The following is a 12,033-nucleotide window of genomic DNA, read 5'->3' on the forward strand; positions in this document are numbered from 1 at the left end:
CTATTCCTCTGATCTCTCAGGTTTTTACCCCTATATCTGACTCTGGGTTTTTAATTAATAAGACTGTTTAGCAATTTGTCTACAGTAACCTAAAAGATTACTTAATTTTTATTTTTGTTTGTTTGTTTGTTTGTTTGTTTTTGAGACATAGTGTCACCCTAGCCATCCTGGAACTGTGTAGACCAAACTGGCCTCAAACTCACAAAGAGCCACCTGTCTCTGCCTCCTGAGGGAGGATTGCCCTGAGTTTGAGGCCAGCTTGGGATAGAGAGTGCTTGGTAGTCTTCCTGTCTCATGAAACAAGGAAGTAAAAGACAAAATAGGAAAAAAAAAACAGAGCAGGAACTTAACACACATGCAGGTACACATAATTACTGTGGTACAATTTTCAGGAAGGCTAAACCAGAAACTACTTAAAATGCTTTTCTATAGAGGATTGAGATAGCTGCTCTCCAGATTGTGCAGCAAATGCTTTTACCTGCTGAGCCGCCTCACTGCCCCTTTTCCATTTTTTTAAATTAATTTTTTTGTAAAGAGTCTCAGTGTTAGTCAAGTTGGTCTCTATGTCCTGAACTGAGGTGACCCTTCTTAGTCATTTGAGTAGCTGGGACTACAGGTATGCACCACCACACCCAGCTAATTCCTTTAAGTACAACTCTGCTACCATACTATCTTGTGGGATATAGTCTAAGGACAAAGATAACTGGCTTTCTTCTTAGCATATTTAAAGTGGATAATGGTCCGGATGAGGTGAGCATGAAGCTATTTTGGATATATGTTAAGATAGATTTTATCTGGTAGAACAAATGAGTAAACATATCGATGCTATCAGAAACTAGAATTTTCACTGTGGAATGAGGGAAGGTGTAAAAGAATTGTAACACAAGATTATGGCTGAAGGTTTCAGCATGAACTTGTGATTTCTTTATATATATATATATATATATATATATATATATATATATATATATATTTCTAAGGTTTATCTATTAAAGTGGTCTAGAAATAGTGATATCCTACTCACAATGAGCACATCTTTCACACAGCTCTTGATTTCTTAATATATTCAATAAACAGACAAACAAATACCATTCTCTAGTAAAAAGGGCTGATCCTTAGTCAAGGGCAAGAAAGTATACTGTTATAACAGGGAAGCATGATGGAATGTCCCAAACTTTCATGACTCCTTTCCAAAAGGTTCAATTGGATGAAGGATGCTCAAACTGTTCTAAATGTGGTTGTTTGGGGGCTGTTCTTGTGTTACTTTCCCATGTCCACATAGACATGAAAGAAATCACAAGTTCATACCAAAAACTCTCTCATTAATTAATCTATCCCCCTTGAATATCCAACTCAATGAGCCTTACCATAAATGGTGAGCTCTTCAGTCTGCCCCTCCTATTGGCCCACCAAACACCTCATCCCAGCTCCCAGAACATTTCTGTCTTTGGGGGCCATCTGAGCTGGGCCATTCATTTCTGCTGCTATCTCCTGGTGTGATTGTGATCACATCCCATACCTAGGACCAGGGTCCCAATCTGAGAGTCAGAAAGAGGCTCTCAGGAACTTGTATTGGGCAGGGAGCAGTGAGTGGATTATTGCCACTTGGGTGTACATGTGGCTCAGCATGGCACAGTGCCTGTGGCAAATGTTCCAATCCCTGATGAGGGCCCTTAGAGTTCAGAGTCTGCTGGTGTATGGAGAGCCATACCAAATTCAGGGCAAAGGCAGGGTCTGCATCCTGTGGTCACTGAGTCTCAGCCTCCTTTTATGCCCCCCCCATTTCTCATCCCAGCAGCATTTGTCACCTCTTGTCTTCCCTCATCTGCCATCCTTGCCCTGACACAGCTCCTCAAGGCTTAAAACTGAATGAAAAAAAAAAGAAATAAAAAAGGAAAGGAAATGAACGTGAGTGTTCCTAGGTATTGTGGCAGAGAAAGTTTATTATAGATATGTAGGAGAACATAGCTAGAGGTAGGGACATCTGGAAGAATTCTGAGTGGACATGTCCCTGAGCCCTGTGAGGAGGGGGAGGGGGAGGTGCAGGGGAGAGAGGAGAACCAGGTGCAGTAGCTAGGAGGCCCAAAGGTACAAAGAGGGTAGGTAACCAAAATGGTTGGATTATACAGAGAAGAGCAGCCCAGCCCTTTGGGCTGGAGAGTTCAGGGTAGGAGTTGGGGTATGCCAGCCAGGAGGGCCTGGTAAAAGGTAGGGATTGAGGCATGGGGAGAGAACCTGGAGGCCAGGTCTGCTTTGATATGTTAAATAGGCATCTCAACCATTTGTTCCAGCTTGAAACCTAACAAACACTATCTATTTGTCCCCATTCCTTTGTACACACAACTTGTGGAATGAGAGGTTCCTGAGGACTCTTTGGCCTATCATACAGTGGCAATAACTTACATATTAAGAACTCCAGAGAGAGGCACCACCTTGTCCCTGTAGTGGCAGCACTGATGGTCTCTCTCTTCTGGAGGCCTGGCCTTGACTTGACTTGTGCTTGGCACCACTTCCTGCCCATGCCTTTGTCTCTAGCTCCCTTCTAAACTCTCTGGTTAGTGAAGCCGGCTCCTTGAGGCTCAGACTTTTTTCTTTTTTAGTCCCTTTCTCTGGGTAGCCAACTCAATCATCCTTCCAGTATCTAGAACTCCTTCTCTACAGACAATTCCTGGGTATAGCAGTATGTTTACATGAGCTTAAAGATAAAGCTAAGCCTGGGTTCAAGTTGTTGCTCCACTTCCTACATTTGGCAGTCAAATGAGAATGAAATAAGAAAAGTGCTCTGCATAGAAAAGGTTCATAACAATCCAATAGCTAACTATCAAAAGGAGTTCTCTTATTGCTTTTATGGATCAGCTTTTCCATTACAGGGTCCCCAATTCATATTTTGAGGGCTCTTCACTCATTTCCATGTCCAATCTTATCTCCCCTGTCCCTAATCTTCCACATACAGCCACCCCAGCCTCCCAAGGCAATCAGGTATCAATTGGACCCCTTTCAGGACTCCTTCCTACACTTGAGTTTTCTGTTTCAGCCATAGCCTGATTCCTGAGGAACTCTGTTTAGTTTTTAACTCTATAGGTAGCTACACAGCAAAACCTGCCAATTGTCCCACTACATAAACTCATCTAAACACCACTGTCTCATCTCTGGCCAAAGCGAGTATCTCGCAGGCTTCTGGCACTCTGAAATGAGGAACATGTCCATGGTTTGTTTCTGCCTTTAGAAACTTTAAATGTCTTTGGATGCAAGTCTCAGAAAACACTCCTTGTCTGAGTCCTCATCCCTTTCTCCTTTACTATATCCAAGGGAGTCACACTCTTTCTGGTTCAAATGTTTCCTGTAGTGGGCAGTGGCCATCTGCATCCACCAGGACATCCATTTACTTTTCCTCCCTGGTACAGCTCACATGTGCCCAGGAAAGCAGACCAAGACTGCTTTAACAGATAATCAACAACTCCTTTTTCCCATATGTCCAGCCCAAGTGATTACACAGGATTCAGTTCTGACCAATAAGAGACAGCATTTATTTGCTGGGGCATCTGAGATAGAAGCTATGGTACAGAGAGAAAGTGCTCCTTGCTGGCAGCAAATGAAGGGTTTTGATGAAGCTGCAGGCAGCCACCCTTTGATCCTTGGAATTAGTAGTAAGGATGAAGCAGATCCTGGAGAATTCAGAGGGAAGCAGGAAAAAAGCTGCATGTTTGGTGAAATTGTTCATCCACTGCCAGTACTCCTGGGATTTTTCAGTTTTGTAATCCAGTAGGTTTCCTGTGTTGTTAAACCAATTATTGGAAACCCAAAGCAGCCTAGCTTATTAACAGAGTTCATTTTGATGAAAAGTCTCACATGCACCTTTAGTGTTATATAATTTTCCAAATACATTCCCTGACTCAAAGTGAACAAGGACATTGGTAAGCTTATTATCTGAGCTGCCAGTCCATATATGTGCTCACAAGCAGGTCCCTGATATGGTACCCCAGGTCTCAGAGAGGACCAGGGTCTATCATCTGCTCATCCCCTCAGGCCTCACTTCAGTTTATCATTCCATTATGGGGATTCAAGATTTGTCCCACAAGGCCTAAGGTCCATGAAGATGGTCCTTGGACAAGAAAGGCAAGTGTAGCCCTGACAACATTCAGAGTGGCTTCCTTGGCAAGAGTGGAGGGGCAGGAGTAGTGTCCTGCAGGTGGCTATCTTCCAGCCTCAACTGCTCCCAGGGGGTCCTCTTCAAAGGAGCTAGTACTTACATGACCTTTAGCACCCAGGCATAGGTATAGTGAAAAGAAGAATCACTGTCTTCATCTTACATTTCTATTTCCTCCTTAGCACCCTGAGTTTCTTCTTAAGCAATGAAGGTGTGCAAAGTAAAAGCCCCTGTACACAGGTGGCAAAGGAAGCATCCGTGGGTGAGTGCTGGGTGAGACCAAGGCAGAGTCCTAGTTGTGACACTGCTTTGTTGAGTCACCTGCTGTCCCTCATAGATGAGACCCACTTCCAGAGGAGCCAAGCAGATAGGGTGCCCCCGATTAGAGCTATGTCATAAAGGCCCAGGATACTTGCTTGGCTACCACTTCACTTTTGGCTTCAGTTTTGCTTACTGAACACAAGGTGGAACTGTAGGTGATGATAGCAGAAACTCCCACCTTGAGCTGGAAAAGGGGGAAGGAAACTTATTCAGGCCAGAGGAGTGGCCATTATTGAACAGACTCAATGGATGGGGACCAAAGTGGCACAGAAACTTGACTCAAGTCATACAACGGAGCTGGGGTATCTTTCTGATCCTCTAGCCCCTAACCTTGTCATTTATCAAGAGCACACTGGCTGCAGCAGCAGAGGGGCCCTGGATGGCTACCACTTGGCTTCCTATGGAGATTTGCCAAGGGCTATGCCAGACACACTAGAGGGCAGGTGACAGGGACTAGCGACTTCCTGAGGGAGTCATTTGAGGGTGTATGCTGAGTGGGCTAAATGGGAATGGTAAGGCCCATCCCTCAAAACAGCACACTCTTTCTCCTACAGAGGCACTTCTACGGCTGGCTAGACTTGGACTCTGGCTGTCCCAAGCCATTGCTAGGTGTCTCTACAGTGCAGTCTCAACTGTCCTGTGGGAGGCAGAAGAGAACTCAGGCCAAGTACTTTCAGTAGTGCTTAGCACCTAGCAAGAGCTGGGTACATACCAGCTATTATTATCACTATGAGCCAAACTGCGACATGAGAACACATTTAATGCAACATGCAGCTGCGGCCTGACCTGGGATTTCTTCCCACCCCCCAATCCCAGAATGCTATTTGGAGAACCCCTTTTCCATAGCTTCAGTTACTTCAGGGTGTAGAAAGCGGCTGGCCAAACGTTCGATGTCATCCAGTGTTAAGCGGCTCAGGGACCTGTCATAATCCTGAGGAGAGAAGACCAGGTGGGTTTAGGGGTACTATCGGGAAGGGGTATGCTGTAATAGGGCTGGGGCTAGAAGCATTAAGACTGGAGGTCCAGCATTACTCTTCTCACCTTCTGTAGTTGTTCCAGGACCCTGCTGGCATCTGCTACACTGAAGTGACGGGCCAGGACTTTGGAGATCAGCTGCCAAAGGGGTGGGGGAGGTGAGTCGACCAGTCTGTGGGTAGACCCTTCTTCCAGTAGCACCTTCTCCAAAGGTTTAACGACTAGGTTGAGCTTAGAATTGGGCCCAATGTTGTAATCTGACAGTCGTTTCTCATCTGCCAAAGAGAGATTGGTGGGGTTCCTTCTTCACTGCTGTGGGGGTGGCCGGAGAGCAATCCTGCCACAGCCAGCCAGAGTGAAACACTGCAGCATCTGGCTATGGGGTGGTGGGGTGGTGGTGGTTCAGCTACTTTTCCGAGGCCCAGTAGCAGCCAGTGCCCTAATCCATTACGCTGGCCTGTACATCCCGTCCCCCAACTTCCAACTTCCTGTGGGGCTCCCTAGGCGGCTCCTTTCCCTGGTTACCTGCTAGGGCCTTGCCCTTGAACAGCAGACGTTGCTGGCGCACAGGGACATTCAGCTTATCCGAGACAAGGTGCTTCAGTGTAGACACTAGCTCGTCCTCCGGCACCTGATCCGGCCGAGGTGGAGAGGCAAGGGCTTAGCCCGAATTCCCTGGGCGAGGAAGCCCTCGTGCCCTCTCTTGAGGTCAGCTATCCCGGCTTACCCCGCCCGCCATTGGCCCCCAGCGGCAGGAGTGTGTGAGTGCAGCAGCATATAGGGTGACCTTACCTGTAGGCTGCACTCCCGGCCCTGGAGCGCCTTCACGGTCAGCTGCATGATGTCCACAGCCGCGTCCACTAGGGCCAATGCAAACCCCAATGATACCCTGCCGCGCGCCGCCGCCCTGGGCGCGCGCCGGAACCGCCCGCCGCCGCCGGAAGCAGTGAAAGGGGCACGCCTGCCGCGTGGCTCCCGCCGTCCCTCAGTCCCGCCTCCGGGCCTTCGCGCTTGCCCGAGCTTGGGGGAGAGTCCGCCACCCCCAGCCTACAGTAAACCTCCAGCGGCTATGGTGCAAGGTAGTGGGGGCATCTCGCCCACTGGTATCGAAGCGAGGAACCTGTGGGGCCAGGCTTGCTTCACTTGGGAGCTGTAGCTTGAAATGAAGGACCAGGATGTCAGTTAGCTTCATGCTGTTGGTGGACCCAGTTAGTGCAAACACGCGGTGGTGTCTTTCAGATACAGAAATGGTCTACTCCTACCTGCTATCATAGCCCGATCGATGGCTTTCTGCTTCTTTCTAATCTGGCTGCAAAAATATCCTGACTGAGGCTCCGAAGGCCTCTATCTCCTCACTCATTATAGAACAGAGGCCTGCCCTGTTGGGGAGGGCTGATAGAGAAGAGCCTTTGCAGATATGGGGATACAGCTCAAAGGTACAACACTTGTCTACCATGTTCAAAACAGAAGGAGTGAGAACCGAGTGGGTTCTGTGCAGGGTCACCAAGCCTGTTTACCATCCTGGCCCATACCAGTCCAGACACACTCTACCTATCCCCATCCATAGGCTCCAAGGGACAAACACTGGAAGGGACCCAAGCTTGCTTTTGTCTTTTATTGAAATATATTTCTAACTCAGCATGGCCTCTTTGGCACTGAAAGCTGGGGGAAAAAAAGAGTAAAAAAAAAAAAAAAAAAAAAAAAAAGCCTGGATTTGTTTGATAGTGCATGAGAACTAAAGGCCTTTGGTACATAAGAACTGTGGGGACAGTGGATGGAGTATGGGGGCTGGGGTTATAAAACTTGATCCAGGGTCCTCAGGGAACAGGAAACAAGCTGCTGTAGATGAACTGGCCAATAACCAAAGCCAGCATCTCGGAGGTACCACTCAGTGCCACAATGAAGGGGGCCTGAGAGGCATAGTCTGCTTGAAGGCGGCGCAGAGACAGCTGCAGCATGGCTAAGGCTAGCAGGCTGTTTTGCACCCCTACCTCAATGCTGACTGTCCGCCGCTGGGCCACTGGCAGCTTCAGGCACATGGCCAGGCTATAGCCCACCAAGAGGCCAACCAGGGGCACTGTGAAGCCCACCAATATGATGGGCAACCTGACTCCCACTAAGATGAAGACCCCCATGTGGTAGGCTAGAAATAGGCCACCAAGGAGAAGTACAAAGCTGAAGGGCTTGATGACCTGTAGCAGCAGCTCTGAGAACTTGGGAAGCTTAGACTTGATCACCACACCTGCTGCTATGGGGATGGCAATGAACAGCAAGGTCCCCAGTATCTTGGAGATGGGCACGTGGAGTGTTTCATGGATGCTGAGAAGGTGGCTGTAGATGGCTGATGAGAGTGGCAAGAAACCTGTGGCAGCTACTGTTGAGATGAAAGTCATAGAGATGGCCAGGGTGACATCTCCTCCAAGGAGGAGACTGAAGAGGTAGCTCCCCCCACCGCCAGGTGATGAGCAGGTAATGATGAGGCCCAGAGCCAAGGCCTTGGGTAGCATGAATACTTTGGCCATGAGGAAAGCATAGAAGGGCATGACCAGAAATTGGCCCAAGAGGCCCAAAAGCATGGGTTGGGGGCTCTGTAGGAGCTCCTTCAAAACTTCAAGTTCCACTTTGCACCCAAACGAACACTTATTGACAAAGATAAGAGGCAGGAGCAGGTAGAGGATTGGGTTCTCTGAGAAGTGGCTCAAGTTGGGATTGAGGGTAGAAGGGATATCTTCAGCAGGTGACACTTTGATGCAGAAATCCCTTCGTTCTTCAATCAACAAGGGTGGGGCCTCATGGAGGTCCATGAGCTGGAGGTGGAGTGGAGCCAGCCCAGCCAGACCTGAGTGGATGCTCACCACAAAGCCACCCCCACTGCCCCAGGTTATGGCACTCACATTCTTGATGGTCAGTACCTCTGTGTCCAGGGATATAACCTTCAGTGTGGGGCTAGGGCCTGTCCCATTGGCCTGTCCTGAGTACTGGCTAGAGATCACAATAATACCCTCACTCTTTTCAGGGAACTCAAACTCTGTCACTGAGCCATCTCCAATGCTCAGATAGTGACCACCTGTTAGTGGCATAGTGTGGCCCAGAGCAGTACTGAGGTTGGCACTGGCCATCACTTGGGCCCCCCATGGCAGGCTGATGACCAGTAGGGCAGCTCCGAGCATACCTAGGAGACCTGTACAACCACCCTGTCCTTCCAGGCCAGGCAACTGCTGGGAGTTACTTCTGCTTCTCTTGACCACCATGGCACTTCAAAGGATAGTGTTCACAGGCCCCTTGTGTCTTAGAGGAATACCCTTGCTTGTGCTCTTGGAATGTCCTGAAAAGTATCCATGAGAAGGTCCTGGTCCTGTGTGGTCTTCCTTGATAGCAGGTCTTTTCCTGAAAAGAGAAGGGGCAAAGAAAATGGCTAATGAAGAGGAAAAACTGCAAGCTCAGGAGCATGGGGCTCTCAGAGAACCTTTTACTTCTAGTTTGTGGATAGTGCTGGTCTTTGAATGTCATTCAGCCATCTCCTCCTCCAGCACAAGCTTCCTCAAGATTCTCAGCCCTCAAGAGAGGTTACCTACATACAGGAAACTCCACTCAGTCTGCCAATTCTCTGGCCTACTATGGTGACCTTATAGAAATGTTCTAGCACTGAGGGTTTTAGGAGAGCAATCTTTAATCTTGTCACCACTAGCCCATTCCACACTGGTTTCAAAATATAGGAATGAACTAAACTGCTTCCTGGAAGGACTAGGTATTGTGGCTCACTGCTGTCATCCCAGCACTTGGGTGTAGTGGGTAGCCATTCCAGCTTTGATCTGGAAGTTCCAACCCCCATTGAGACTTCGGCAGCTGTCACGCCTACAAGGCGGGGCCAAGGGAGGCGCCTGGAGACCTGAGATCTGGATGGGCCCCACCTTGTAGGCGTGACAGCTGCCGAAGTCTCAATGGGGGTTGGAACTTCCAGATCAAAGCTGGAATGGCTACCCACTACACTTGGGAGGTGGAGGCAAGAGAATCAGGAGTCCAAGATCATCCTTCAGTTACATAGCCAGTTCCAGGGCAGTCTGGAGGACTTGATACTCCATTTCCAAACAAAGAAAATCAAATAAAACTGGCTTCCTGGGGGGAGACAAGAAGACTAGTCAGATGAGAACCAAGAGTACTGATTGGAGATGGGCATGGTGGTGTACACCTTTAAACCCAGCACTCAGGAGGCAGAGGCAGGTGGATTTCTGTAAGTTCGAGGCCAGCCTGGACTACAATTGAGTCCCAGGACTACAACGAGAAACTCTGTCTCCAAAAATGAAGAAAAAAAGGGTGCTGATGGGAACATTGCCTTGGGTCGGTCCAGGTCTTTTTTTTTTTTTTTTTCTTTTTCGATCCAGGTCTTTAAAGAATAGAACAGAGGCGTCTGAATGCCAATTGCCAGCTACAAAGTGGTGACAAAGTGACATGGGCAGTATGTGACTTACTGAACCAAAGTCTGCAGGGGGTGATGCCTGCTGCTGACATGGAGTTGGGTAAACCATTGCTGTGGCTACATGTCCTGTCCTACCTGTCCTATAATAATGAGATAGGAGTCCTTGTGGGAAGCACATCCCTACTTCTCAGGGAAGTTACAGTAGTACTGGGTTAGATATCCACTGGGCAACCTTCTCTTGTCAGAGCTCCCCAGTCTCAGAACTTGAGCTCTCATTGCTGCTGCTACATCTGACAACCTCTGCTTAGAGTCTTCTGGCACATATTCCCCTTCCAGGGTCCCTGTATGTAGGCCTGGATGGCCTAGTGGCCTGCAATTCTCTATGTAGACTAGGCTGGCCTTAAACTCACAGAGATCTGCCTGTCTCTGTCTCTTTTAAGTGCTGGATTAAAAGGTGTAGGCTACCACATTCAGCCCTACCAGAGTCTTTTTGTTGTTGTTGTTGAGACAGGGCCTCACTGTATAGCCTTAGCTGGCCTGGAATTCACCATCTAGACTGGGCTGGAACTCAGAGATCTACATACCTCTGCCTCCCAAATGCTGGGCTAAAAGTGTGAGACACCTACCAGAAATTTAAACTTACAGTGGAACCTGAGTATTTCTAAGGGTGGAGTAACTTGGGGTGAAAGGAGGGGTCTGCCTCCTTCCATTTCTCAACTGGATAGTTATCACCCTAGTATCATTTGCTAGAACTGGGGCAACTAGATGGCAGTGGACACAGCAGGTTTTATATTATAGCTTGCCAGGTACCTTTAAGCTCTCTGGATCCTGATCAGTTTTTGGCCCCAGACCTCCATCTATATGGCCTTTGCTGACTTACAGTTTGGGTCACTTACCCTGGGGGCTCTGGTTCAGCCTTGTGTCTCATCGATGAAGAGGGAGGCAGGAAAACCAGAATAGGGTAACAAGTCCAGTGGAGAGGAAAAGATGTAGGCATCAGAGTGGTGTGAATCAGTTAAGGGAGAAACTAAGGGCCATCCACCCATACCCCATCCTTCCAGTAGGACTGGTGGACCTGAGTCACTGCAAGAGGGATTTGGCCCCTATCCTACTACACCTTTGCTGATAGAGGGGCTGGAAGAGTTGGGGTAAATACACTCCAAAGCTGAGGAAGCAATCCTGTCCCGAAGCTTTTTCCACAGCAGCGAAGTGTTGGGGGTTAGGATATCTAACAGTGATGACCAGGTCTCCTCCGCACCTGGGAGTCCGAGGGTTGTCAGGTGGTTGGAGAAGTTAGGAAGAGCTCACAATCCCGCGGTCAGTCTTGGGTTCATGAGAGCCTCCATGTCACTCTCGCGCCCGCAAGGCCTCACGCTGGGCCTGGCCCGAGCAGGTGATCACGGACTGCAGACGGAACCATAAGTCACCTCCCATCCTCCCCTTCCCGGTAGAAGTCTCTCACCTGCTTCCGCGGCCACAGAGCTCCGCACAAGCGGCGGCTGGGCCGGCAGATGCAGATGCGGGAGAGAGCGGCCCGCCCGGGCCTCGGCCCGCCCCCACAGGCTCCGCCCCACCGAGGCTCCACCCGCGTGCTAGGACTCCGCCCTCTCACAGAGGCCCTCACCTCTGGAGGCGTGTGTTGGGTTCCTACAGGATATGACGTTTCTTGGAGCGACGAGCTGGCCCTACCATGTGAGACCTGACTTCCTGAGTCAGTGCTTTTGGCGTGCCGCGTAATAAGTACATTGTTGTGGGGTTACCCCCTGGGAAAAAAAGTGGGTGGTGGGAGGGTGTAGAAAGGATATCAGAAGACAGTAAACAAATATTGAATTAAAGGTGATGTGGGGATTGAAGAGATGGCTCGGTGGTTAAGAGCACTTAACTACTTTTGCAGAGTACTCTAGTTCAATTTCCCATCACCCACTTAGCCGCTCACAACCCTCTTTTGGCCTCTGCTCATACTGGGTGCATATGGTGCACATACAAACATGCAGACAAACATTCGTTCACATAAAATAAAAATAAATCTTTAAAAAGAAAGGTGAGTTGTATGTAAGTGGTTCTGTTACTGCCGTACCTGCTTCTGTCTTTGAAGCATACAAAAATAAACTTATTTTATTATTGTTTTATTTTCTTTCTTTTTTAAAAAAATGAGACTTTTGCCGGGCGTGGT

General features: G+C 48.7%; 2 protein-coding genes across 3 annotated transcripts; both read right to left on the reverse strand.

Annotated features, from left to right (window-relative positions):
• Positions 1-3,318: 3,318 nt before the first annotated feature.
• Ubl4a (ubiquitin like 4A) lies at positions 3,319-6,367 on the reverse strand. Its single transcript, XM_059250482.1, has 4 exons — positions 6,236-6,367; positions 5,969-6,074; positions 5,510-5,718; positions 3,319-5,399 (listed from the first exon to the last, which is right to left on the reverse strand). Exons 1-4 carry the CDS (start codon positions 6,281-6,283, stop codon positions 5,289-5,291), a joined length of 474 nt encoding a protein of 157 aa, XP_059106465.1. The 5' UTR covers positions 6,284-6,367; the 3' UTR covers positions 3,319-5,288.
• An 806-nt stretch (positions 6,368-7,173) lies between these two features.
• On the reverse strand, positions 7,174-11,420 carry Slc10a3 (solute carrier family 10 member 3). Of its 2 annotated transcripts, none has more exons than XM_059250970.1 (2): positions 11,323-11,420; positions 7,174-8,830 (listed from the first exon to the last, which is right to left on the reverse strand). In XM_059250970.1, exon 2 carries the CDS (start codon positions 8,692-8,694, stop codon positions 7,261-7,263), a length of 1,434 nt encoding a protein of 477 aa, XP_059106953.1. In that variant the 5' UTR covers positions 8,695-8,830; positions 11,323-11,420; the 3' UTR covers positions 7,174-7,260. The 2 variants fall into 2 exon arrangements, with proteins under 2 accessions (XP_059106953.1, XP_059106954.1); XM_059250971.1 differs by lacking the exon at positions 11,323-11,420 and adding an exon at positions 11,119-11,312.
• Positions 11,421-12,033: the final 613 nt, after the last annotated feature.

The sequence above is a fragment of the Peromyscus eremicus genome, chromosome X (assembly GCF_949786415.1).
Source record: "Peromyscus eremicus chromosome X, PerEre_H2_v1, whole genome shotgun sequence".
In the NCBI taxonomy this organism is placed as follows: domain Eukaryota; kingdom Metazoa; phylum Chordata; class Mammalia; order Rodentia; family Cricetidae; genus Peromyscus; species Peromyscus eremicus.

Coding starts and splice junctions, on each gene's coding strand:
- Ubl4a (XM_059250482.1), bottom strand. CDS start 6,283: ATGCAGCTGACCGTGAAGGCGCTCCAGGGCCGGGAGTGCAGCCTACAG. Junction 5,719..5,968: donor CAAGGGCAAGGCCCTAGCAG/GTAACCAGGGAA, acceptor TCTCTTTGGCAG/ATGAGAAACGACTGTCAGAT. Junction 5,400..5,509: donor TCCTGGAACAACTACAGAAG/GTGAGAAGAGTA, acceptor TTCTCTCCTCAG/GATTATGACAGGTCCCTGAG.
- Slc10a3 (XM_059250970.1), bottom strand. CDS start 8,694: ATGGTGGTCAAGAGAAGCAGAAGTAACTCCCAGCAGTTGCCTGGCCTG.